This window comes from Bos grunniens, chromosome 12 (assembly GCF_055505025.1).
Source record: "Bos grunniens cultivar Pamir isolate PY7600 chromosome 12, Bosgru_T2T1.0, whole genome shotgun sequence".
In the NCBI taxonomy this organism is placed as follows: domain Eukaryota; kingdom Metazoa; phylum Chordata; class Mammalia; order Artiodactyla; family Bovidae; genus Bos; species Bos grunniens.
Genome location: NC_141176.1, coordinates 31061436 through 31088012, shown reverse-complemented (window position 1 = coordinate 31088012; position 26577 = coordinate 31061436). Strand labels below are relative to the sequence as shown.

The window sequence follows — 26577 nt, the reverse complement described above, 5'->3', positions numbered from 1 at the left end:
CAACCAGGGTTGACACCCAGCAGCGTTATTGCTGCCCTGTCCTTTTTAAACACAGTAAACATGTACTTCTTATTTCCTCTCCACCCAGCTCATTCCAAGCGAATATCATTCTCCGAGGTGTTAGACATTTACTATACGCACCCTTGATTTATGTGGCCAAGCTCCCGGTCTGCTCGTGCTAAATTATGAGGCTGGAGAGCTGACTTGTTGCCTCGATGACCTTCTCAATGTCTTTTTTCCTTCCTCATCACAGTAACTTGTGACTATATGGTCATATTTACTTGTGAGATCTGCATGCCGAACTTTCATTTTTTCTCTCCTTTTTCTAATCTACTTCTACGGGACATCTAGAACCACGCGGGTGCCTGGCCTCTACTTCCAACAGAAGGCCCTTTGACAGGGTTGCAGGTTGGTCGGGTAAGTTCTTTGTCCAATCAGTGCTCTATTTATCTTAAAATAATCCTCACAACCCTACAAAATAGGTATTATTCTTAATCTACACATGAAACAACCAAAACCCAAAGGTTAAGGAACTGGACCCTGAAGTCCTGTGGTTTTCCTGCATAGTATCCTGTGTTCTGAGAGCTGAGGGGCAGGGGTAGTCAGGACGGAGATGTGTCAAATATCAAATTTTTAAAAATGCCTGAGAAGCAGTGGTAGAAAGCAGCTCGCTGATTAGTGGAGCTCTGTTAAGAAACCCCACCTCCCACCCGCAAGAGAAAAGCATGGTGCATGATCAAGAAGCAGGGACTATGAGAGGAGCCAGGCTCCAGAACGCCAGAAAATCCACCTTATTGAGCAGACAGCTGAGAACGAAATAAATCCCTCTCTTTTATCATCACGTGGAACATGTGGCCAGACCAAAGAGCAGCATGGATTAAACCTGGAGGTTACAGCCCTGCATGCGGTCAGCACTGTTCCCCTCTACATCCTGCTCCGTTTCTTAAAATGAGGTTTCTTCTACTGCAATGTAGACTCCCCGTCCATCAAAATAAGATGTCTGTAGAAAATACAAATCAGATACTCAATGTCTGAATGTACAGTACTTCTAGATCTACATTAAGAAATATGTGTGTATTTTTCTTTTTGGCCGCACCAGGTGGCGTGAGAGATCTCCCAACCAGGGATGGGACCTCAGACCCTGCAGTGGAAGCAGTGTCCTAGCCACTGGACTTCCAGGGAAGCCCTCACTTCCTGCTTTTAATTGGTGGAATCAAAGGAGAGACTGGCACCCCCCTTTTCACAGCATTAATTTACAATGCCTACTGTGTATTTCTTTAAAGTTGTCATCTTGAAAAAGAGGCAGAATTATAAAAAATATCACAAGACATTTGATGTCACTGTCAAGAGTCACAAAGTAACTTAATAAATGAAATGTTCTCATGTCCTAGAACTGGATTAAACTTTACCAAGACTTAGATGTTGACTTGATTTTGTCCATGAGCTCTTTCAGAAGTCAGCTCTCCAGTCGCCCAGTCCGTGAAAGGGCTTCATGTATCAAGAGTCTTCTGAAGAAAAGTGCGCCAGGAGGCCGGCTGCGATAGACTGAGGGAGCCACTGCCAACACCCACTGCCACGGCCAAGAGGCCCGCTCTGCCAGGACAGGGAAACTGCCGAGGAGACGGCCAGCAGCCTGTGGTTTGGTTTCAACCACAAGTATAGGCTATGCGTGCTCCTTCAAGCCCTCCTCCCACCCCCAATCACCTGGTTTGGCTAACCAGTGACTATATCACAAAATAATAATGGGAAAAAAAATTAAAGAAATGCCTGTGACAGTTACCAATAAGGACAGTGTGAAGGCGTACTCCATCTTACTTGATCACTTTCTCTTTGGTTTAGGTAACACAGAAAAATAAAGGGCTGACACAATACTGCTTTTACTGAAGAATGTAATGAAATAAACTGAAGGAAAAAAAGAAGAAAATAGTGCAGACAAAATTTTTACACCAAAATTATGAACATTAGTCATTTAAAAGAAGAGAAATATTCTACAACAGATGAAGAAAGTTTTAATTTCTTTTCACATTAAACATCATATACCACAATCAGCTAACAGAAATTACTGTAACATTGGTCAAGATGACATAAAACTAAGGATAAATGCCTGTTATGAGGAAACCTCATTTAATGTCAGTGATGATGTCAGATACTATACTTTTCCATGATAAGATATAATTTATCTTGAATAGAAAGTAAATAAGTCAGATCAAGGAGACATGCTGAGGTTTTAATAAAGAAGAAAAGCTTTGCCTTTCCCAGAACGCTTAAAATCCAGGACAATTTAGGTAAAAGACAGGAATTAAATACCAAGTGCTAGGAGGGCCTCAGGCCCGTAACTCAGGCTGTGTTCACAGGACTGGACCTCTGCAGCCCTCGCCTTTCCGTGCGTGAGCTACTGTTTCTGGCAGAGGGATCTTCACTGGGATGTGGTATCGATTTTAACCGTCAAGCAGTCCAAAGAACTATTTCAAAAAGGGACAGTTGAGTACTTTCATGTATACACTATTAAGGCATCTAAATTTTTGGTGTTTTCAGTATATAATTTTACTGCTTTTTTTTTTTTTCATTTTGCACAACAATGATATTAGGTATTAAGTGACACATTTCTTTCTCTACTAATGATCCAGTTTATCCATTTTGCAAACTCCAAGTCTTGTGAAGGGAAATTTATAACGTGGTAACACACAGAAAAATACACAGAAAACCAATAGGGAATGTGGTTAGCCATCATAAAATTTCAATCATAATTTACTGATAGTCTTTAACTTTGGAAAAACAATAATTAGAATTAAAATAGTATTAAAAATAATTACCAGTAGTTTATATTAGGAAAGAATAGAGCCATAAATGGCTTAATTGCCCAATTAAGTAACTAGATTCTTCTTTAGTCAACACTAACAGAATTCACATTTGAGCCAGTCAACAAAGCATATAAATATTTAACATCTCTTGAATAGAACATCTTAGTGATAACAGAGACTACGTACTGCTACCCATTGTCATGACTGTGCACAAATTAACCAGGTTAAATATCAGAGATACACTGGGAATCCTCCCAAAACTAACAATAGAATATTCAACAAATTTTCTTAAAGATTCAGAAATAAAAATTGAACAATTATAACATGGATGAGACAGTACTTAAACAACTATCAACCTAATCAAAGACCTTTAAAATTACCACCAAAATGCACTATGATATTTTTTTATTTAGTGTACAGAAAGAATCTATAAGTACAGGTTGCAGAAAGAAAATGTTTAGTGCTATTTACATTCATTTTAAAACTCTGCTCTATACAAATTTAATTCTGATCAGTATGAACAATATTTTTGTAGACCTACTGCATATAAAGCCTTTTCATCAAAGCATTAACAATGAATAAAATAACCTGATTACCTTTCAACGAAGCTGACTGAAGCCATTTACACTCACTGCTTGGAAGGGCCGTGGACGCTCGTCTCAGTACAGAACATTATGTCAGCCTGCAACTTCATTTTTATAAAGGCTAGAGTTATTTATATGGAATATTGTTCTATATACTACACGCCAATCTATATTTAAGTTCTATAGTTAGGTATTTTATGAGGTTTTTATTAAATATATTCTACACATATTCGCAATTTCACCCAGGAAGAATTTCTTCCCAGTGAAAAAATATAAAATCTTTTATATTTTTTTTTACAGGTTTAGATGAAACTAGCTCATGCTTTAGTGCTGTGCAAATTGTTTTTAGCATATCAATTTTTAAATTATTGGTACAAAACAAAAGAATGGCATCCTTAATCAAGTATGCCTTAAAAATCAGCTTTCGATTTTAATACAATTGCAAGCACTAATACCCAAGGCAAACTACATATAGAAACGAAATTAGTCCTATGGAGAATTTTTAATTTTAAGAATTCATCTGAGCTCTCATTAATAAGTAAGTATGACACGGGACACAGAGATGAGCAATAATTACGGAAAATTGAATTTGCAGATATTCAAATACATAAAAGTGGTGAATCTATGAGGTTTTCTAATATTTCTGTGCAATCATGGAAATCTACGAGTGACTGGAACTCCCCCCACGTTAAGGCTAAGATGCGCGCCCGCCCTCTTGTGCTGTGTGAACAAGCCCCCGTCAGTCTGCCTGGAGTGCGCGTGTGAAGGAAAGACACCTAGCGTCACGAGCCTCTGCTGAGCACCTCCAGCAACAGGCACACTGTGTCTTTTCATCTGTCGCAGTGAGAACAGCGCGCTCAGGGCAGGATTCTGTGCCAGTGCAGCCGCCACGGCTGCCTTCGGTAGAATTCACCCAACATTTTAGGTTCTTTTCCATTTTTTCCTTTCAAGTTGGCCCAGCAATTAACTTCATTAATTGCTGAGTGTCTTCCAGTGTGGATTTACACATATGAGTATTTCTAGGTACCATAAACCATGTTATAAATTCTGCTGATGAAGAAAATAATTGTCAATCGTTTTTAGTGCAAAACTGTATTTGGAACACTTGATTTGTTAGTTCTGGTGATGAAAACTTTTGTGGCAGCAAAATGGTTTCTGCTATGAAAAATCACTTGTTAACTTTTCCCCTGGAGATTGACTTGCATTCAAAAATCAATTTATATTTTAAAACTGCTTAACATAAACAAAACTACTAGAAATAAAAAGTCATAGTGAAAAATGTCCTTGGTTCTTTTTACTTTCATGAGAGAAGATGACAGTTTTCACGTGGTGGTTGAGGTCCAAGGGTCTACAGGCAGACTCTTCCTGAAGGTTCTGAAGCGATGCCGGGTCGCCCCTGGCCCGGCAGCACGAAAGACAAAGACCACGCCACACCGCGCCCGGCAGACCGCTTACAGGATGACACAACAGTTACTCTCTCCAGTCTTTTCACGATTCCTCTGACCTAGGCAAAGTGAAGAGAAGCCTGGTTTATAAAGATGCTTGGGGGAAGCAGAGGGATTCCAGCATAATAAGAAACAGATTTTTTTTTTTTTGCTTAATGTTGGCATTTTTTAAAATTAAAAGGCTATAATAAATACCCTTTTAGTTTTAGCCTGTCTCCAAAATGCCTGGTTATCTGCTTAGCGAGCTCTGACCATAAACTATGAAAACATCCTTTCCCCAGAATATCCAAGAGAACTGGAGCCATTTGTGAATGCCTGCCTCTGTGGTGCAAGGCAGAAAGCTCCCAGCACACAGCTCACCTTGGGAGTTTGGCTCTGGCAAGGTCTCTCTGGCCACCAAATGCATCACTGTTGTTTTGCCAAAAGGAAGCTTTAATGCTGTGTGAAAAGAAGACAGTTTGTTACATATACATCAACCTGTTGGAATCACTCACCAGAATTGAGACCACTTTAAAAATTGACTGCTTTCTGTATGACTTCCTCAACAGATAGCACTTCTTACCGGATACAGCATTTCTTACATAATGAAGTTAGGTTAATATTATCAGAAGCAATTTTTATAATTCAGAAATTATTTAGCTATGACTATTAGTCTGACATATAAAAACATACTGTGTAAGGAAGGGGAAAGAGAAAATACATAATTGCTTAAGCTAATTTTATTTAGTCACCTAATAAAATTTCTGCATCAAAGAGGTCACCACAATGTAGAAATAGAAGAAATGACATATTAATGATTTTAAACATAATAATAATACATAACTTTATTATTTTCAACCTTATATTCTTAATTAGAAAACAATTTTCTTTAAAAGGTTACTTTAAACGAATCACTGTTTGGCATTATTAGTAATCACTGTTTTCTAATCAAGCCTTTAAAAGGTTTTTCTCATTTATAAGTAACAATTTTTATTATGAAATATTTCAGAAAGAGTAATATAATACACCCATGTATCTATGAACCAGTTACACAAAGTAAATCCCTTTGTCATTCTGTGTATAAAATGAGAAGGAGACAGTGGAGCTACGGCCTGGAGTTGTTTCTGCAGCTGCAACGTTCTAGTTCCGAGTTTCAATCTATCCCCTCACTTGGAATTGAACGCAGGCTCAGATCAGTACCCAACAAGCTCAGCCCTCCTGCCACCCGCTGTTTAAATCTTCTCTATAGGATGATGGTTAAGAAGAGCCCTAATAATCTTTAATATTCCTAATATTTCATATGATCAAGGTGACTTTCCATCTTATTTAATGCTAGCCAGCAGCCATGAAATTAAAAGATGCTTATTCCTTGGAAGGAAAGTTATGACCAACCTAGATAGCATATTGAAAAACAGAGACATTACTTTGCCAACAAAGGTCCATCTAGTCAAGGCTATGGTTTTTCCTGTGGTCATGTATGGATATGAGAGTTGGACTGTGAAGAAGGCTGAGCGCTGAAGAATTGATGCTTCTGAACTGTGGTGTTGGAGAAGACTCTTGAGAGTCCCTTGGACTGCAAGGAGATCCAACCAGTCCATCCTAAAGGAGATCAGTCTTGGGTGTTCTTTGGAAGGACTGATGCTAAAGATGAAACTCCAATACTTTGGCTACCTCATGCCAAGAGCTGACTCATTGGAAAAGACTGATGCTGGGAGGGATTGGGGGCAAGAGGAGAAGGGGACGACAGAGGATGAGATGGCTGGATGGCATCACTGACTCGATGGACGTGAGTCTCAGTGAACTCCCGGAGTTGGTGGTGGACAGGGAGGCCTGGCATGCTGCGACTCATGGGGTTGCAAAGAGTCGGACACGACTGAGCGACTGAACCGAACTAAACTGAACTGAGCCACTATTTGGTCTATTCTCTTAACTTCCAAAGTTGAATACACAGTAGGCCCCGAATACACAGTAGGCTGAAACAAGAGTGCCCTTACTGGATAACCTCCTGGGCCTGCTTTAACACTGAAATGCAAACAAAATTTTATATTACCAAACATTTCACTAAATGTATTGGGAAAGCCTGAATGAATTTGCAACGTCCACACACCAAGCTGTGGACCACTCTCACACCGCTTCCTGACCACAGGCAGCCCGCCCTGCATTAAGAGCACATCCTGCCACTCGCTCACTGTGAGATGGGTTCTGAGTGCCATCTGCCTCCTCCTGATGCCTCAGTTTCCCCCACCGAAACTGGGAGACAAATTCGAGCACCCGCCCCTTACCACCATATTGATTAAAAGAAACAATCCAGGGAAGTGCCTACCACAGGGCTCGGCCCAAAGAAGCACCCCATAAATTTTATTGCCATCACCATTATCATCTTTCTGAGCAGCAAGAAAAATGGGTCTCAGAGAACAGGTGTGCAAACTGAGATGCAAATGTGGAGAAACACTGTGGTCAGGCCTAGGAAGCTGCTGAGGGGCTTACCCATTTAGGCTACACATCTGACTAATGGGAACAGTTACTGTTCTTCTCCATCTGAATTTTAACTCAAAAGAGCAGACACTAATGGCATCAGAGGAGAAAAAGGAAGGGGGATACGAGACCTGAGACGCCCTCTCTCCTTCACTGTGGGGGCTCTGCTTTCTGCTGTGGCAGTGCACAGCAGCCAGGACACAGGTCCCCACACTTCGACACAGGAGCCACTGGGGGCGACACAGCCCTAGCAGGCAGGGAGACGGAGAGGGGGACTGGGTGTGCAGAAATCTGCATTTAAAGGAAGATTCCGACACCCACGGGGTGGCAGGGTTATAGTACAGAGCAGCCCTCAAGCCGTGTAGAGCACGCCCAGGCCTGCTCCACGCTGGCCATTCAACGGCATGACCCTGTGCACTGTCTCCTCAGTACTCACATTCAAGAATATAGGAGACAAAGAAAAACAGTAACCAAAGCCCCTCAAGGGCTGAATGTCATTACCCAGATTTACTGATCAACTTAGAGGATCCAGGTTATATTCTCATGTTATTTGTCTAAATCACAAGACCGGAGAGATGGTTGGTTTTAAAAAGATTGACAGCAACATAGAAATAATGTAAGTCAATCTATTAATCATTCAAAAACAAATTCCAAAAAACAATCAATGATTTGATTTTAACACAAATTCTATGATCTTTAACATGAAGTTGGAGCTTTAGGGCCACAACAGAGAGGTAATTAAATTAAGTAGGTGAGAAAATGCTCACACAGGTCAACACGTAAAGGGAAGTGTAGTCTCAAGATGCACTCGTGGAGTCAATAGGTTAATTCAGGCCACGTCTCCCAGTGACATTCCAAGAGTTACTTGAGGCACAGATAACCAAAGAAAGGCTAAAATACGGTCCCATTTTCAATGAATGTGAAATACAGCCAAGGACAACACTTGTAATTACATACTGAAACGTTCTATCTGTCTGTCATAATAATCATTTGCATTCATCTACTCCAGCCCTCGTCACACAGTATTTTAACAGTGAATTTTATCTGCTTCTACTATCTCATACCAGAGTACCTTGAAGGAAGAGATTCTATCTTTTTCAATCCTGTACCTTTAACTGTTTAGCACTACTGTCACATAAGAAATAAACAGATGCTGAATGAATGAGTGAATGAATGAAAATAGCCTATCTTTAAGGAAAATCAGATTAAACATTTCAATTGTTAGGTTTAGAGAAAAAAACTCATGACTATATGTATACCAAGATACATTAAAGTAGATCACTTCCTCTGACTACAAATTTCTGTTGATAATTATCACAATATATTTGAAATACCCGTACTTAAATTCTGCTCATGGTTGAAAATGCACCACCATGAGGGGGCACTGCTGAGCCACGTCTCTTCATTCACACGTGAAGAGCAGTAATCACTGACAGTGTGTAACGCGTGCAAGCGCTGCTCTGAGGCCCTGTGGCCATTCTACCTTACTGATGAGGAAACCACACTAGGACAGAGGGCAGGCAAGTGGCCGGCGCACAGTCACGGAGCCAGTGCGCAGCGCAGCTAAGCTCCGACATGGACAACGTGGCTCTAAGGTCTGCTCTTCCAGTCGCTATACATCACTGTTTCTCTAACATGACTCACTCACCTGTACTTCTGCATGATTAGCAATTCCATCAATTACAGTCAAAATGAAAACATCCCTTCAATATTATATCTGAAAATCCACCATCATAAACTTTGCCAAGTTTGTGTGTCTGGATTTAACTTAAAAATATGACATCTAAATTATATTGCTATGCTATGCTAAGTCACTTCAGTTGTGTCCGACTCTGTGGGACCCCATAGACGGCAGCCCACCAGGCTCCACCGTCCCTGGGATTCTCCAGGCAAGAACACTGGAGTGGATTGCCATTTCCTTCTCCAATGCATGAAAGTGAAAAGTGAAAGTGAAGTCGCTCAGTCGTGTCCGACTCTTAGCGACCCCATGGACTGCAGCCTAACAGGCTCCTCCATCCATGGGATTTTCCAGGCAAGAGTACTGGAGCAGGGTGCCATTATATTACCCAGAAGTAAAATTACACTACATTTATAAAATAATAAGTGTGGATTCCCATCTCTAATGGCTTAAGAGTTTATTTTACAAGGTGGTAAACACTTAAGCATAGAGCTGAAATTAGAATGCAAAATGTAAAAAGGTAGACATACCAAAAACTAGGCAAAATTTATAGAGTTTGAAATTGTATGTTTTTAGCAAAACCAGACATGAGCATCTAAACAAACGAGTGATGCTGCTGCAAGACAGGCACTAAGTCCCATTACAAAGGTGGCCATTACCTCCTAAGGTGACATTTCCGTGCAGAAATCTTCCTTGATAAATAAGGCGTAGAATATTTGGACTGCTGACCTGCTCTTCTTCCCAGTCTGAAAAGAACCAGGGAATTGTTAGGTGCATTTCAACATAAAATTAAGGTATTACCGAATTGTTCTAAAATTCTGATCCCATTCATATGAAGAGTATCAGAGAGGACACCTGGAGCTTCCTGCTAACTGGAATAATCACGACTCTCGCAAGCACTGTTCTCACTGCTTCTCACTACACAGCAGGAACTGCTTAAGGTTAGTCTTCGCTTCTTAAAGAACACCAAAATGTGCCAGAAAACAGTCCTGAAGTTTAAAAACTAAAATAAATGAGTTGGGGAAAGTCTAATCCTAGTTAAAAAGAAGTCAGTTGAAAATTAATTTTAATTATCAAAATAACAAAACATCGCAATATTCCGGTATCTGTACCTGTTAAAACATGTATTTGAGGCTGGAAACAGTAGGTTTAACAAAGATTTTTAAAAGCGTTAGTATATTGGTAAAGAGCATAACAACAACAAAAAAATATACCTCAGTAACTAGAAAATGAAAATTTTAAAAAGCAAAACAGTGTCTACTTTTTCATAATGTGGATAACTTTATTGCTTTTTTAAAGCCAACTGATAAACATTACAGAAGATACAATTTTAGTTCACTTTACCAAAAATTCTCAGAATGAACTTGAAAAGCAACAGATATCACAAGGTACCATATATACAAGTATGAAATCTAGGATAATGTACAAAGACAACGGAAATACAACTGGTGTGTAGGACGGATAACAGAATACTTCAGTTTAGAGAATACCTTACCTTATTATGGTAAAATACGGAATACGATTCTCTCAAAACAGTGGTTTGAGGACACTGTATCATGACAAAGTATGGGGTTAGTAATTTTCACTACCTTGTAGATATAGAATTTAAAGTTGTGATTTTGATAGAGATTTGAAAATTCCATCATCACCTTTCTTAAGAATTCTAGCATCATGTGTGTGTTTCCTACAGAAGTTCCTGCTTTCATGAGATAACTGTCAACACAAAAACTAGTTTAAAAGACTCTCAAGAGCAAGTGACAGAAGATAGAGGAGGTGAGTGGAGGGCTCTCCCTTTTGCCTTGTTTTGACTGTTCAAGATGATGAAGTGAGTTTGATACCACCAGTGCCTGTGGGTGACTCAGCATGGTGGGAAAGGAGACACGAGCCCCCGCCCCGCCCCCAGCCTTTCCCCCATCCATCCCCCTTCAGTGCCCTCTGACTCCCATGGTCCCAGGCCCCTCTCCTCCAGAAGGAAAATCGAGTTGTTAACACTTTGGTATGGATTACTTTGAATTCATCACACCCAAGATTATTGTGAATAGAATATTTCTTTTAGCATTGTTCATTTGGTCAATAAATTTGGAAAACTCAGCAGTGGCCACAGGATTGGAAAAGGTCAATTTTCACTCCAATCCCCAAAAAGGGCAATACCAAAGAATGTTCAAACTATCACACAACTGCACTCATTTCACATGCTAGCAAGGTAATGCTCAAAATCCTTCAAGTTAGGTTTCAACAATAGGTGAACTGAGAACTCCCAGATGTACAAGCTGGATTTAGAAATGGCAGAGGAACAGGAGATCAAACTGCCAACATCCACTGGATCAGAGAAGAAGCAAGAGATTCCAGAAAAACATCTATTTCTGCTTCACTGACTATGCTAAAGCCTTTAACTCTGTCAATCACAACAAACTATGGAAAATTCTTAAAGGGATGGGAATACCAGACCACCTTACCTGCCTCCTGAGAAACCTGTATGCAGGTCAAGAAGCAACAGTTAGAACCTGGATATAGAACAACAGATTGGTTCCAAATTGGGAAAGGATTTTACGTCAAGGCTATATACTGCCACCCTGCTTATTTAACTTATATGCAGAGTATATCATATAAAATGCTGGGCTTGATGAAGCACAAGCTGGAATCAAGAATGCCAGGAGAAATATAACTAAGATCATGGCATCCACTCCCATAACTTCATGGCAAATAGATGGGGAAACAATAGAAACAATGACAGACTTTATTTTCTCGGGCTCCAAAATCACTGTAGATGGTGACTGCAGCCATGAAATAAAAAGACACTTGCTCCTCCAAAGAAAAGCTATGACAATCCTAGACAGCATATTAAAAAGCAGAGGCATCACTTTGCTGACAAAGGTCCATAGTTAAAGCTATGGTGTTTCCAGTAGTCATCCACGGATGTGAGAGCTGGACTATGAAGATGCTGAGCATCAAAGAATTGATGCTTTTCAACTTTGGATTTGGAGAAGACTCTTGAAAGTCCCTCGGACTCAAAGGAGATCCAACCAGTCCATCATAAAGGAAATCAGTCCTGACTATTCATTGGAAGGACTGATGCTGAAGCTGAAGCTTCAATACTTTGGCACCTGATGCAAAAAGCCAATTCACTGGAAAAGACCCTGATGCTGGGAAAGATTGAGGTCAGGAGAAGAAGGAGGCAACAGAGGATGAGATGGTCGGATGGCATCAATGAATCAATGGACATGAGTTTGAGCAAACTGGGAGATAGTGAAGGACAGGGAAGCTTGGCACGCTGCAGTCCATGGGGTCTCAGAGTTGGACACAACTTAGCCACTAAACAAACAACATCACTCTCAGACATTTGAAAATGCTTTTCACAGTCTTACTTATCTATCCTGCCTGGCTGTGAAGACAATCTAGTATTCTAAGTTTAGTTACTTCAGCTCTTCTGAAATTCCTTCTTATCTATGACCTTTAGCTCCAGTCTCTTTCTGATTCAGGAGCTAGTACTGATTTGTTCCTTATCAGCAAGAAGAAAGACCCAGTCATTTCAAAGTATTTGTCTAAAGCAGTATTTCTTAAACTCAGGTCTATGAATCCTTAAAACAAGTTCTTTGGGTCTGAAAGTCCTCATCAAGAGTTTTTAGATTGTCTTTTCATTTTAACCTGATAACCTGGATGAGATTATCTAGATAATTCAAAGTATTACCTTACAACCAAGTACAGCCTTGGGACTTCAGTGCTCATGTATGCGTTTAAGCTTATGATTGTACTGGTACCAAGCAGTACTTCTTTAATTGTCAAGAGGTTAACAAGAAAAGAACAAAGGTTGACTTAATACATAAATGACATGTTCCTGTCAGTGAAGGCTGAATGACACTTTGGTACACTGTGTGCATGAAGGGTCTGTGGTAAATCCACACATAACTGGGTTCTCTACAGCCAGCGGGAGAGGAGGCACACCATACTCCACAGTACCATATTCATGGGGTAAGCAATGAGTGAGTGTTAGCAAAAATATGCCACCTGGCACATTAAAGTTGTTAATTTGAACATTACTGGTTTTAGAGCTGTATTTGCATTTTCTTTATAGATCTGTTTTAGTTTTATGGTTGTATAGAAGTTAATAAGGATTAAAGAGTTTCTTCTAAAAGAGCTTCATATAACATTATTTTAGGGTGAGCAGTATGATCTAATTGATTCATTTTGTATACACTGTGTTCTCTGTTAATACAAGTCTTGTGCTTTAAGAAGTACAAACTGTTTTGGTTAGCTCCTCTGTCCATGGGATTCTCCAGGCCAGAATACTGGAGTGGGTAGCCTTTCCCTTCTCCAGGGGATCTTTCCAACCCAGGGATCGAATCCAGGTCTCCCGCATTGCAGGTGGATTCTTTACCGTCCGAGCCACCAGGGAAGTCCAGTAAAATTAGTGAAATCAGCACAAACAGTCGTATCACTAGGTACACGCAATTAAGAGGATCAAACTGACTTGGGTTAGCTTCATAGGAAGAACATAAGCTGAAGACTCGTTTGAGGATGGCACGAGTCTTATTACATGGAAAAAAACCAGAGAAAGGATCTCTCTCTCTCTCTCACACACACACTCCAAAATTCTGTCATGGATATTGGCTTGAAAATGCAAAGCATAAATGGATTTTATACCTTCTTGACCATGTAGTAGTTCAGAAAACAAAGGAAGTGACATGAATCAAACATTCACTTTCTGTCAAATGCCACCTAAGCAGGTTGTGTACAGAATAGACCAAAAATTTTAAAAATGTGTTACAATTTGTTAAAGATAGTTTTTCTTTGTTTTTACTTTGTGCTTTGGTGTAAAGAGAGTTACTGATATGAAGTGTGTGTGTGTGTTAGCTACCTTGTGTTTTCCTTTAAAAAATAATTTTCTTTTACATTAAAACAGCTGTAAGGCCACCCAGCGACCTGATGCCCAGGCTCCTTTACCATTCTGCAGTGAGGGAGTTGAAAGGCCAAACCCAGCAGGGATGCAGCAGCCCCTTCAACTTTAAGCCTTGTACCCTCAATCATTCGCTTGTTTTCTTATATTTTACTTACAACTTTTTCAAAATGTCTGTGAAACAAGGCAGGGCACAAGGAATCAACATTATTCATTCTCAAGAGAAAACCACTACTCACCCATCGGCCAGTTGTCATACACGTGCTTTGCGATGTCAGAAGCAGAATCATTAGGAGAAAATAGGAACTCTTTCGTTTTCCCGCTCACCAAGATGAGGCGCAAGTTTATCTGAAAGAAGACAATGATTCTTTTCAAGTCTTAACATTTTTAAAGTAAAATAACAACTTTTCATTTCAATCACATTCTCAATTAGTAATAATGCCATTTTCTGTTTTTTATTTACTTAAATTCTGAAAAGATTCTTTTTAAAGGTCTAGAATTTGAGACATGATTTTCATTATTTAATGCGTGTGTATGTGTGTGTGTGTGTGCGGATATATTTACCATATAAATGAACAAAGGGAAACCAAAATTCATTATGCTTTTATAATGTTCATTGTAATTGTTCAGCAATTTTCCACTGAACAGCTAATACAAGTTGTTACCCTGCAGATCACATCACTAAATAGGAAAAAAAATTCAGTTGCTAATATGCTTCTTAGAAAAAAGGAAGAGAAAAAGTAAACTATATACAACTTTTTATCCTATAAAAATCATTCAAACCTAAACAAATTAACCAGAAACTGTAATTTTGAAGAACTTCATTAGAGTTAATTGGAAGAGTCAGTAACAGTAGTTCCTTTAATCCCAATGACATGATCATTCACTTTCATGGAGCTCTGTGTGACAAAGAACACAGATTCACCCTCAGTGGAACACCTAAGATGGACAGTAGAATTAACATTTTTGAGAGCCACTGGATTTACATTTCCAAGTCAATACAGATTTGCTTATACCATTCTTAATACAGTTTCCAAAATGTTCACTTTAAAATTTTTCTTTGTCCATAATTAACCATTTTTTTCAACCACAATATTCATTCATCTCCCTTATATATAGATGAGGTTTTCTATACCTATAAGGCCTGTTATATGAGAGGAAATAATATCTTCCTAAAAAAGAAGGGTACAGCCAGAGCCCAGTTTCTCTACACACAGAGCACAGAGACTGCCAATGCACCAGGTCACCCAAGCTCTCCTCCTCAGTTACTAACATCTTTTTATTATTATTAAAAAAAAACAAAACACAGTAAGTCTGTAAGATGACAAAGTCTACAACGAATAAACTGGAATCTACTGCAGCACCACCAAGATACCAGGTCACTCATTTACTATCTGCCACCACCATGGCCACTGCTATTCCCAGGACCTCAAAATCGCCACTTTGAAAATGTACTCATAATTATAAAATATCTCCTCAAGCAAAATGCTATATACACCTAACTCTGCATTCAACGGGATGTAACTGGATTTCACAGCAGATGGAGTAGAATCAGGTTCCATATTAGAAACTGTATTCTAACTGCTATGTACCCTATTATCTCAATTTGTAAAGTATTTCAAAAGATAAAAGAAAAATAAGTCTATATTTCAGGTGAAAAGCCCTTTCGATATGACCTGTGTGAATTTTTTGCTGCCTTTCCTAAATAAAATGAAATTATACCAAAGAACTTAATACAGGAAGAGGTCTGATGAAACAACACTGTTGGAAAGAAGTAATTTGATCCAGGAACCTTAAGTTCCATTAGAATAAAATTCAAGGAAGAATTTAAAATAATGATTCAGTTGTAAGAAAGCACCACCTTTCTTTCCCACAACAAATAAGTAATGAGTGACTGCTAAAGCAAGGAGCCTACCGTCTACATAATACGGTGTGAGTTTCAGTTCTCACACATACATAACTATTCAACACTGTCTCTTTATGTGTGAATATGGGTAAATATCTATTTGCTGTGAACTTACAAGGAATCTTTTAATAGCTTCAAACTACTGCGGAAGGGCCCTTCAGCCATTAATGCCCAAGAAATTATGCCCTTCAAAATGGGTCAGCCACATGTCTGCTTCACTCAGAAAGAAATATAATTAAATCCAGGCTTCCTAAGAGGTATGCAAATGATAGGAACTTACTATTTCCTGGGATCAACTTTTAAGTTAAAAATTAATTTCTACTGAGCTTTTATTCAAGTTATAATATTTTAAAATAACGAAGAAAATAGAAGAGGACTTAACCATTATTTTCCGCAAAGGTTACACTGACACATACTTTAAATTTTCCCTAATATCCCTCAGCAAGAAAATGGAAAAATAAATGATAGTGCATCCTCATCATGGAAGCTTCCTACAATCGTTAAATGACGTGAGACACAGACCTATATGACTTGATGTGGAAAGACATCCACAATGTATTAAACAAAAACTAATACACACACCTCCACCTCATAAATACATAATGCTAAGTGCATTCATGCTGCCAAGTTCTTGGCTTTTCCTATTTTAAACCTGATACAATCACTGTCACTAAAAAGCTCTTTCACATTTCAAAATCAACAGTCTGACAAATTTATGTCTGTCAAGATGATCAGAATGTTGAAAACTTTTGGCCTGTAGATGTGTCTGACACAGTTAATTTTTGTTTTAAACGTTTACAGGTGGACATGAACTTTTCAGTTTGACACATATACTCTCAATTTACTCACACTGGTCTGCTTTATACACTTATACCTGGATGGCCACAGAAATTAAGTTTATAATTCTTGGTACAGTTTGAAAGTGGCTTAGAGCTACAAATTGAGAAACAAAAGAGTAAATCTTGAAGCAATCATCCAAACATCTAGCCATATAGGTTGGTCAGTAGTTAATTGTTCTTATAGCACAGTTAGGATTTCCTCAGCGGGTAAAGAGGGCAATGCAGGAGACAAAGGAGATGTAGGTTTGATCCCTGGGTCAGGAAGATCCTCTGCAGAAGAAAATGACAACCCACTCCAGTGTTTTTGCCTGAAAACTCCCATGGACAGAGGAACCTGGTGGGCTACAGTCCATGGGGTCGCAAAGAGTCGAATACCACTGAACAACTAAGCAAGCAAAGTATAGGTAGAATCTATCATGCTCATTCAGATTAAATGTCAATTACAGCTCCTCTCAATAAACGTATAGCAGTCCCTACAAATGTGAGCTAGTTTCTTTAGAAAGATTAAGTATTAATTATTTAAATACTTTTTAATGAAAGACCTTTTTTCTTCTTTGAAGCCAAGGTAAGTCAATTTATAAAATACCTTATTTTAAGAATAAGAATCTCTGCTTGTGAGGTACTGGTATTCTCAACACATCAACAGTGGGTTACAAACAACACTCTTATTTACAGCTTAAAATGTGATATACTCATATACATACTCATCTAAAAAGAAAACTGTTCATCAGGACTCTGAATGACTTGGTAGGAGATGGAGTTCTTATCACAGAATAATATACCCAAGGGATGGCACTTAGACCATCCAAATGAATGATATATACTTTATAATTACTTTGGAGGCAAAACAAATCAAAACAAGACTATCAGTGAAGCAGAACTACCATGATCATTTCCTGTAAAGCCAATGGAAACAAAAGAAGCTCTTTCATGCATGTAATTTCAAGTTTGTCTGTTTAAGATTTTCGGTCAAATTGATTGTGATTCCTATTTGTTGGATAATATCAATTTGGAGAAATCTTATCTACAGCTTAATTCACTCAACAATTTATTTTGAGTAGGTCAGAATGGGAAAAAAATTAAGAGGAAAGAAAGAGGGGTAATGGAAGATGGGATTAACTGGAACAGCCTTTGGAAATAAAACAGGAGATTATGGAGATGGGCCATGCCCTCTGAAAGAAATATGACTGTTTTTCACAAAGATATCAATGCACTGATCAAAAGGGGAACTCTTGACTTCTCCGAGAGTCTCTGAGGAGCAGCGTGAGTTCCAGGGCACAGAGGGGAGGCCTCTGCCTGCGCCTTGGTGGGGCTCATTCCTGCCTGTTTTTGCTAAAGGACAGGTAAGTGGCCAGTGGGGAAGAGGTTAGACTTTCTTTGCAAATCACTTTTTTAAAGTTCTCAATTCATCTCAAGGGGATTATATAGAGTTAAAAAAAATAAGTCAATTCAAAAGATGACGTGGTATATATGATTCCATTTATACAATATTTTTGAAATTACTAAGTAAGAGATGGAGAGAAGTGGTGGCCGGGTTCTAGGAAGAGGGGAAGAGAGAGCACGGCTGTGTCTATAAAGGGACGTATAGGGATCCTCGGGGTGGAACTGAAATGCGTGCTGCTGGGTAAGCGGCCTGTGACTGCACAGAACTACATCGGCACAGACACTAATGAGGGCATGCGAACTGGAGAGCTCCGAATAAAGCCTGTGGGTTTCATCAGTGTCCACTCCCTGAGGCTACCGAACTACTTACAAGATGCTAGCTATCATTAGGGAAAACTAGGTGAAGGCTGTATGGGATTTCCCTGTATTATTTCTTACTATCCCATGTAAATCCATAATTACCTCAAAAAGATTATTTTAAAAAGAGCTTGACTTCCTAAAAATGTATATGGTGGTATATGTTTGTCTTTACTTATCTTTCTTATTTTTATCTGAAGGTGAACAGTGCTTTTTAAAAAATAATTCTGTATCAAAATAGCTACTTCATCTAGAGTAAAAATACAAACTACCAGTGACTTAAGATATGAGGCTGAAAAGAGATAAGTGTATTTTTTTTTCTAGACCTATGGACTTAAATGGCATGTTTTGAATTTCTGTTAACTGTATGTTAAAGAAAAATGGAACGAAGGAGGAATATGTTCATGTTTCTACACAGGACTGATTAAAAACAAATTATTCAAATAACTGCGGTGCTTAGATATGATAATTACATAAACTTTCTTTTAGTTGTTCATTTATTCAGACATTTTCTGAAACTGATACAGTGCTTGGTGCCTGATTACAAAATATTTAACATGAAACTTGTGGAGATTTCATACCCTGGAAGCTAGGAGACATACAAACAACTGATTGTGGAGGAGGGGGTGGCTACAAAGTGCTCAACAAGTATTTGCTAAATGAATATAAAAGAGAAAAGAAAGCAGAACCTGTGAGCTGGAGATTCCAGGGTAGGGTGTGTAATGTACAGTGGCCAGAAGTAAAACCGCGACTACCCACACACCTAGTTGGTACTCAGTCTAGCGGACTCTGATGCTACCACCCACCTCTCAGAGTCCTGGGAATGAAAGGAGAGATGTTAGCAAGCGGGAGGCTGAGAGCTGAACCTAGGGCACCACCAGCAATACCCGCTGGGTGCCGCCCTGCTCAAGTGGCCCGTGGCCCAGGCAAACTCCTCAGCAAGGTCTCCATGATTATCCTCTGTCACCCCAACCCCTCTTGCCCCACTATGCCCCAGTCGCATGGACCTTCTTTCAGGGCCTCAAGCTGCCAAGCTCTCTGCCTCAAGGCCTGTATCCAGGTTGTTCCTCCTGGCTGAAATGCTCACTGCCCCACTCCAATCCACACACACTCTGGGCTCACATGCTTGAGAGGGGATGGCATAAAAAAATTATCCTGCACCTAGTCACCCTGGTGAAGTGATAAAACTACATTTTCAACAAAGAGCAGGGAAGAATTTCAAAATATAACTGAAGAAGCCAAGAAAGCATTCCTACTTTTTTATTGGAATGAAGGAGTACTCCTATTTGTGAAGAAGTTGTAAGGGATTCATGAAAACAGATTCTACCTTCTAAGAAAATACACCTGGATTTTTGTCTCTGAATTTACTTGTATTATGTACTCATAAACTAAGGTACACTGAGATTTGCTAAATGGGTTAAACCTATGGGATCTTTACCTTCTTTTTAACACTTAAAATGATGAAAATGATGTAGATTCCAATGTACATGAACTATTAAATCTGTAGCAGTAAAAACTCAATAAGAAAGAAAGTAAAGTCGCTCAGTCGTGCCCAACTCTTTGCGACCCCATGGATAGTAGCCTGCACCAAGCTCCTCCGTCCATGGGATTTTCAAGGCAAGAGTACTGGAGTGGGTTGCCATTTCCTTCTCCAGGGAATGTTCCCAACCCATGGATCAAACCCAGGTCTCTCACATTGTAGACAGACGCTTTACTGTCTGAGCCACCAACATCTACTCTGAAAAATAGGTAAAGGAGAGGTCAAAGAGTCCTCTAGCTTAAGTTCCCAAGTAAAATTATCAGGGAACACAAGCCCTGCAACAGACCACAGTGATAAAAGAAAAACAGTTGCCCTGAACAGGGAAAAAAAGAACAAGGCATTTTAAAAATCATCCTATTCTTTACAATATGTTTGTCAGTCAATTGATTATTCAAAAGTGATAGCCAGCTCTCCTGTCCAAGAAGAACTCATTCTGGGCAGCCGTGAAGACAACGATTGTCCCCGGCCGCCTGGATCCGCAAGCTTATTCAGCTCGCAGACGGCTTGCGTCGACCTGTGACTAGGGATCCCATCACTCAGTGGTGCCCCAGAGAGCCATGACCTCATGTGCTCCTGACAGTGAGGTTCTCATTTATAACTGGACGTCTCTGGAACACTCGTGAATTCTTACTTGAACATAATTGCTTTATTACTTATTATTTATTAAATTTTAAAGTCACAATAAATGGTTTTACTTAGGATTCGTGTGGCAAATTACTTTGCTGCAAAACTCCACAAAATGAGCAGAAAATGGAAAAGGCAAACATGATAAATGCATCTACATCAGTACATAATGTTCAGTACAACTGCCAGTAAAACAGCACAGAAGTCTGCATCTATGCAGGACATGCCACCTGAGCTAAGAATGTCTATCGTTTTTTAACATAATCACGGAGTGCTCCTCATTAGGCGTGACTGCATCAAGGCTATTCATTTAGAAAAACACAAGACGTGTGTTACTGAAGTTGTTACTGAATATAAATCCAGCATCATCAAAACATTTAGCATTACAATACAGAAAGCAAATGCAATAGCAGCAGATGGCTTCAATTAGATTGTAAACTCAACGGCAGAAATCACAAAGCCTTGGATTGCAGGAGACCCTGGTTCAATTCCTGGGTCAGAAGATCCTCTGGAGAAGGGACAGGCTACCCACTCTAGTGTTCTTGGGCTTCCCTTGTGGCTCAGCTGGTAAAGAATCCGCCTGCAATGCAGGAGACCTGGGTTCGATTCCTGGGTTGGGAAGACCCCTGGAGAAGGGAAAGGCTACCCACTTCAATATTCTGGCCTGGAGAATTCCATGGACCGTATAGTCCATGAGGTTGCAAAGAGCTGGATACAACTGAGCGACTTTTACTTTTCTTTCTTTGGATTCCTTCTATGTCTTTACTTCCTTCTACTTCCTCCCACCATCAGCCAGTTTGTTTGTTTTTTGTTGTGTGTTTTTTTTTACAGATTAGGTATCTGTGGCAGCATTACGTATTACACATCCTAATGAAGGCATGCTACAAGTACTGAACCAAATAATCATGCTCCCTAAAGTGCGTCAATAAAATCATCAGGGGGCCATTAGAGAGGAAGAGAAAGAGACCATGATCAGGACGTTGTCTCTAAGAAGCCATAGCAACACTGAAGAGGTAACCTGACAGTCCAAGTGCTTACTAACAATCCTTATTTCAAAGTTTCAAAGCCCTCTGAATGTCTACAATCGCTCTACACACTTTTCAGTCTTTAAACTGCTATTATTTTGGTAATTTCAATCTGAATAAGGTGACCTGAGCATATACAATTAGAAAATATGTGAAAACAACAACTTCTGAGCAGTCTTGCTATGCTGCAGCACAGCTATTGCACAACACACCTGTGTATATGAATTACTTCTCAGATGAGAATTTAGCAAAGAATTCAGAACTCTGTAAGACTCAAACTACTCATCAAACTACCATTCTGGTCATTTTTGTCGTGCTTGATGTTACTGATGGTGGTGACAACAAAAAGATTTACTGACTACTTAGCATGTGTCAGAAACTGTGCTAACTACTATTGTATAAAGCAGATAGTATCTTTATTTTCCAGATGAGCACACTGAGGCTTAACTGAGGTTAAGCATCTTGCCAGAGTTAAGATTACTGCACAGCCGGAGGCTGGTTATCAGCCTGACCGCTCACTGCTCATCCCGGACACCGTGCCAGCACGTCACTGTTCTGGGAGCTAGGTTTGTTACTTGTAACACAACTACTACCGACATGTTTCATACTGCAGAGTTCACAAAATTTATATAAAGTCTCTGGATACTCACACCACCCTCATTTTCTCACCTACCCAAGGTCACGTGCCTGGTGGCTAGACAAGGGCTTACATCCAGAGAATACCCTAACTACTCAGAATCTACTTTAAAGCTCAAATGAGACAGTATGTGAAAGTATTCTGTAAACTCTGAAACTTTCTGCAAAAACATAAAATAGCATATTATTATCCATGTTCCCTGATTAGGGAGGAAATGATTGTATTCAATGATCTCTAGAGTTCCATTTAGATGTAAAACTGCAAGTTAGAGTTTTTAAGTTTTCCTTTGCCATTAGAAGCTAATTTTAAAAAACAGATTCCCACCAGAGGACTATTAACATTTTTTACACAGTATGATGACGCTCTACAAAATTTTTCTTTTTCTCAAAATAATGTTAAGAATCTCTCCATGATATTAACCACGCATTCAGCCGAAAAAAAAAAAAAAAATAGTACCTACTATGCACAAACTGGGTATGAAAAGAAGCAAACGGACAAAAGATCACCTGAGAGAAAGTGCCATGAAACAACCAAGACTCTGGAACAGGGAGCTTCAGGGGGGCTTCACTGAAGGCCTAGCTGAGGACCTAAAACAGGAGCTGGAGATGCCAAGAGTGGGCAGCACGACACTCCAGGCAGTGGCCCAGCGCGTATGAGGACTTCAAGGAACAAGGAAGAACCTGACAAGTGCAGGGAACTGCACTAGCGACCGAGGAAGGGTGGCACAGATGAGGCTGAGGAGCTCGCAGGGGCTGGATCCGCTCACACAGCCTGGGAGGCGTCTGAGTGTTCACCGCGAACTGTGAGACATTTAAAAGTTTTAAACAGCGAGGCTCACAATTCAAATTCCACTGAAGAGCCCTTTGACTGCTGTACGGAAAAAGCGGCTGATGAGATAAGATGAGAGCCCAGTTGAACACCAAAGAAAAGTTAACACTTTCAAAGCAAATCAAGAGCTGGCAAAGGAAACTGAGAGGGGGGAGCTAAGAAGACAAACGAAAAAGCTGTGCATGTGGGGCCACGCAAGCCAGGAGAACAAAGTGTAAAGGGAAGACCAGGTGAGCTCCTATTTTAAGTTCTGCTGAGAGGCCAAGTACAATGAAGACAGAAAAGCATTTTCTGGATTTATATCCTAGAGATCACTAATGACCTAGAACAGTTCCGGGGCATGCAGCCCATTCTGTGCACAACCTTTGTAAATATTTAATGACTACTTAATTTCCCACTAAGTGAAAATACAGCCATTTTTTCCTATAAAAGAGTTTCCTACATAGGAATTATTTTTTAATTCAATTAAAGAACATGATTTACCTTATTTGAACTAACATTGCTTATAATACAAACTAGGAGGGAGAACTCTCAACACAGGAAAGGAGCTGCAGAAAGGACACACAGGGACACAGGGCCCCTCTGTCTCAAAGGCTGGTTCCTGCGCTGGTGCTGCGTGTGCCCTCACCACTAAGACTGATGAGTTGCCAGCCTCCACAATCAGGGCCTGTCGGGCCACTCAAAATGCCAGCACCATGCATGCCTGGGCCCTTGACAACTCCAGTCAGTGGGACAGAGGTTACAGTACCTGGGAAGGAAGGCCCTTCTCAAATAAATCACTGCTCAGGAAAAGCCTTTTGCCTTTCCATCTTTTCACCACCTGGAACATAAGGTGATGTCCGGAGTTACCTTTAGACCACCAGATAGAAATCCACAGGCTACAGAGAGAAGAGCAGAGAGACAGGAGGAGCCTGGTCCCTTGAGAGCAGCCTCAGGCCACTGCACTAACCCTACAGGGTCACCATCCAGATTTCTTGCTGCAGGAAGCATGTAAACCCCTCACTTTTTTTTATGCCACTAAGTACAATTCTGCAGTGACGTAACAGTTAAACACAATGCTAACAGATTCATACAATGTTCATTTCTTTCCTTCCTCATAAAGAGTGTAAGAAGCAACCTTTAACACAAGAGGACATGAGAACTATAGCAAACTTCATTGCACTAGGAGTGGCCACGTATCTAGTTCCGACCAATGAGGTACACGGAAGACTGTCGCAGGTGGCCCAATGGTAAAGAATCCACCCACCAATGCAGCCAATTCAAGTTTAAGCCCTAGGTTGGGAAGATTCCCTGGAGATGGAAATGTCAACCCACTCCAGTACTCTTGCCTGGGAAACCCCATGGTCAGAGAAGCCTGGTGGGCTACAGCCCCTGGAGTTGCAAAGAGTCAGACATGACTGAGTGACTAATTCTTTCTTGCTTTAGAAAAATTATGAATTAAAACACCCAAAACCTGGGAAATGTTTTGCCTAATTCTTTATACAAAATTGACCCTGCTTTTTGAAAACTGACCCTTACGAAACTGTATTTGTTTCAATATGGAAATGGTATAAAAATTAGTCTATCCTTCCATTAATTAATGTTGAGCAAATAAATATTTGTAAAATACTACTATTAGTTCCCAAGCTACATGAACTGACCCAACCCAGGGCAAAACTAAACAGCAACTGAAATGTCAATCCAGGGTAACCCAGCACTACAGCAGAAACCCTGTGCCATCCATCACACAGAGCCAACAAGCACCAACATAGACTTACAGGCCCGAGCACAGCAGCCTAGAAGGAGGCTCTATCCTACACTGAGAGGTCAGGGGAGTTCATCTGGTGGAGAGTGGATAGGGGAAGCACCTCTTAAATACACCTGCTTCAAACTTCGGAGATCCTCTCATTTGGACACTACAGAGCCATAAATGCACATACTTTGAGAAATCATCATGAATTGCCAATCTGCCATGGATCAAAGGAATCAAGGATATTAACGTTAAAATTATTTTACCAAGTTAGAAATTTCCTGAATAAATTTGGGAGGCCCAGAAACCAAGGAATATATTTAACCCACTGCAATAAAAACATCTTCATTTTATTCTCAGTTTTCTGAATACTATTTAATTCCCAAATATGTACTACCTTCTCAACTCAGAACACCAAAACAAAAATTCAGACGACATTACTGGCATTTTGTGGGAAATCTCAGGAAGTTGTGCTTCCTGAATTGCACAGAGATCTAAGTTTACTAGGTGAGTTCCATACCAGGGCAAACAACTGGCTTTATCATTCACAAGCTGATTAAATAATTCTAATCCACAGAGAGAAGCACTCAGCGGAAGATGTCTGAAAAACTCGCTTAAGGCAATAGGGGAAATCCATATAGTCCTTCTTAACTTTATTTTCTGGGACCAACTCGTGAACAGTTGCGTGATCCATGTATGTCTAAGGGAGATAAGCTTATCGTCTTTCAATATACATCAAGTAACCAGTCTCTGCAGGGCGCCATTATAAATATCCTTTATCAAACAACGATGCCTTTAGGATCTATTAGGTAGATGCTCAGCGACATTTCCCCCCAAACTTTCAGGATGCTTGTTAGGAATTCTGCCACTTTTTAGGATTTTTTTTAAGCCAGCAGACTCTCTGAATTAGAAGACATAATCTAGAGTTCCCTGGTGGCCTAGTGGTTAGAATTCTAGGCTTTCACTGTCATGGCTGTGGGTTCAATCGCTGGTTGGGGAACTGAGATCCCACAAGCCACGTGATGCAGCCAAAAGAATTTAAAAAATAAAGAAAAAAATCGATTAAGTAAAACACTAGGAATGAAAGCATTTTGTTAACTTTATGAAAAGCACTCCATAAGTATACTGCAATTTTATCAGTATTATTTATGTCAATGTTAGTTATTATGTTACTATGTATAGAGTTCCTTCTTTCCCTCAGTTAAAGCACTGAAGGTATTGAAGAAATTATGAAATACAATCACGGAATTTAGGGAATTTACTTTTAGAACCAACTAACAGTAAAGAGATTTTATCACGAAGTTGCTTGTGGTGGCTATCCAGAGAGCTTCTCTCTTGCTATAGGCTGAGATAATCAGTTTTAAACTGTGTCTAAAATAAGAGCAACTATGCTATCAAAGCTGACCTCTGGAAATCTTATAACCAAACTCAATTTGGTTATAAAATTTGCTGTTTGGAGGCCTTCATTGTATTTTCTTGGTCTTAGCTAAACTCTACACAGCAGAGATAGAGACAGCGGTCTATTGCTGTATAGACCGCTATACAGACAGGTAAATTAGGGGTTATCTATCCCATGCTGTGTTATATCCTGATTCGAGATACAGAACACAAACTGTATTAGGGGCATGTAATCCTCAAGAGCAAGGCAATACCATGGCAATGCTGCTATGTTATGTCCTCTTTATCCCTGAACATTTTGTTCTGCTGCTGCTGCTAAGTCGCGTCAGTCGTGTCCGACTCTGTGCGACCCCATAGACGGCAGCCCACCAGGCTCTGCCGTCCCTGGGATTCTCCAGGCAAGAACACTGGAGTGGGTTGCCATTTCCTTCTCCATTGCGTGAAAGTGAAAAGTG

At 39.9% G+C, this 26577-nt stretch overlaps 1 protein-coding gene across 1 annotated transcript in view; it reads right to left on the bottom strand.

Annotated features, from left to right (window-relative positions):
* Positions 1 to 1872: 1872 nt before the first annotated feature.
* UBL3 (ubiquitin like 3) overlaps positions 1873 to 26577 on the bottom strand; it is a 48503-nt gene continuing 23798 nt past the window's right edge. Inside the window, exons 2-5 of the mRNA XM_086328482.1 lie at positions 14096 to 14204; positions 9622 to 9708; positions 5191 to 5268; positions 1873 to 4889 (exon numbers count right to left, since the gene is read on the bottom strand). Of these exons, the coding sequence (XP_086184608.1) occupies positions 4837 to 4889; positions 5191 to 5268; positions 9622 to 9708; positions 14096 to 14204 (327 nt within the window). The 3' untranslated portion in view covers positions 1873 to 4836. The remainder of the gene's footprint in view (positions 4890 to 5190; positions 5269 to 9621; positions 9709 to 14095; positions 14205 to 26577) is intronic.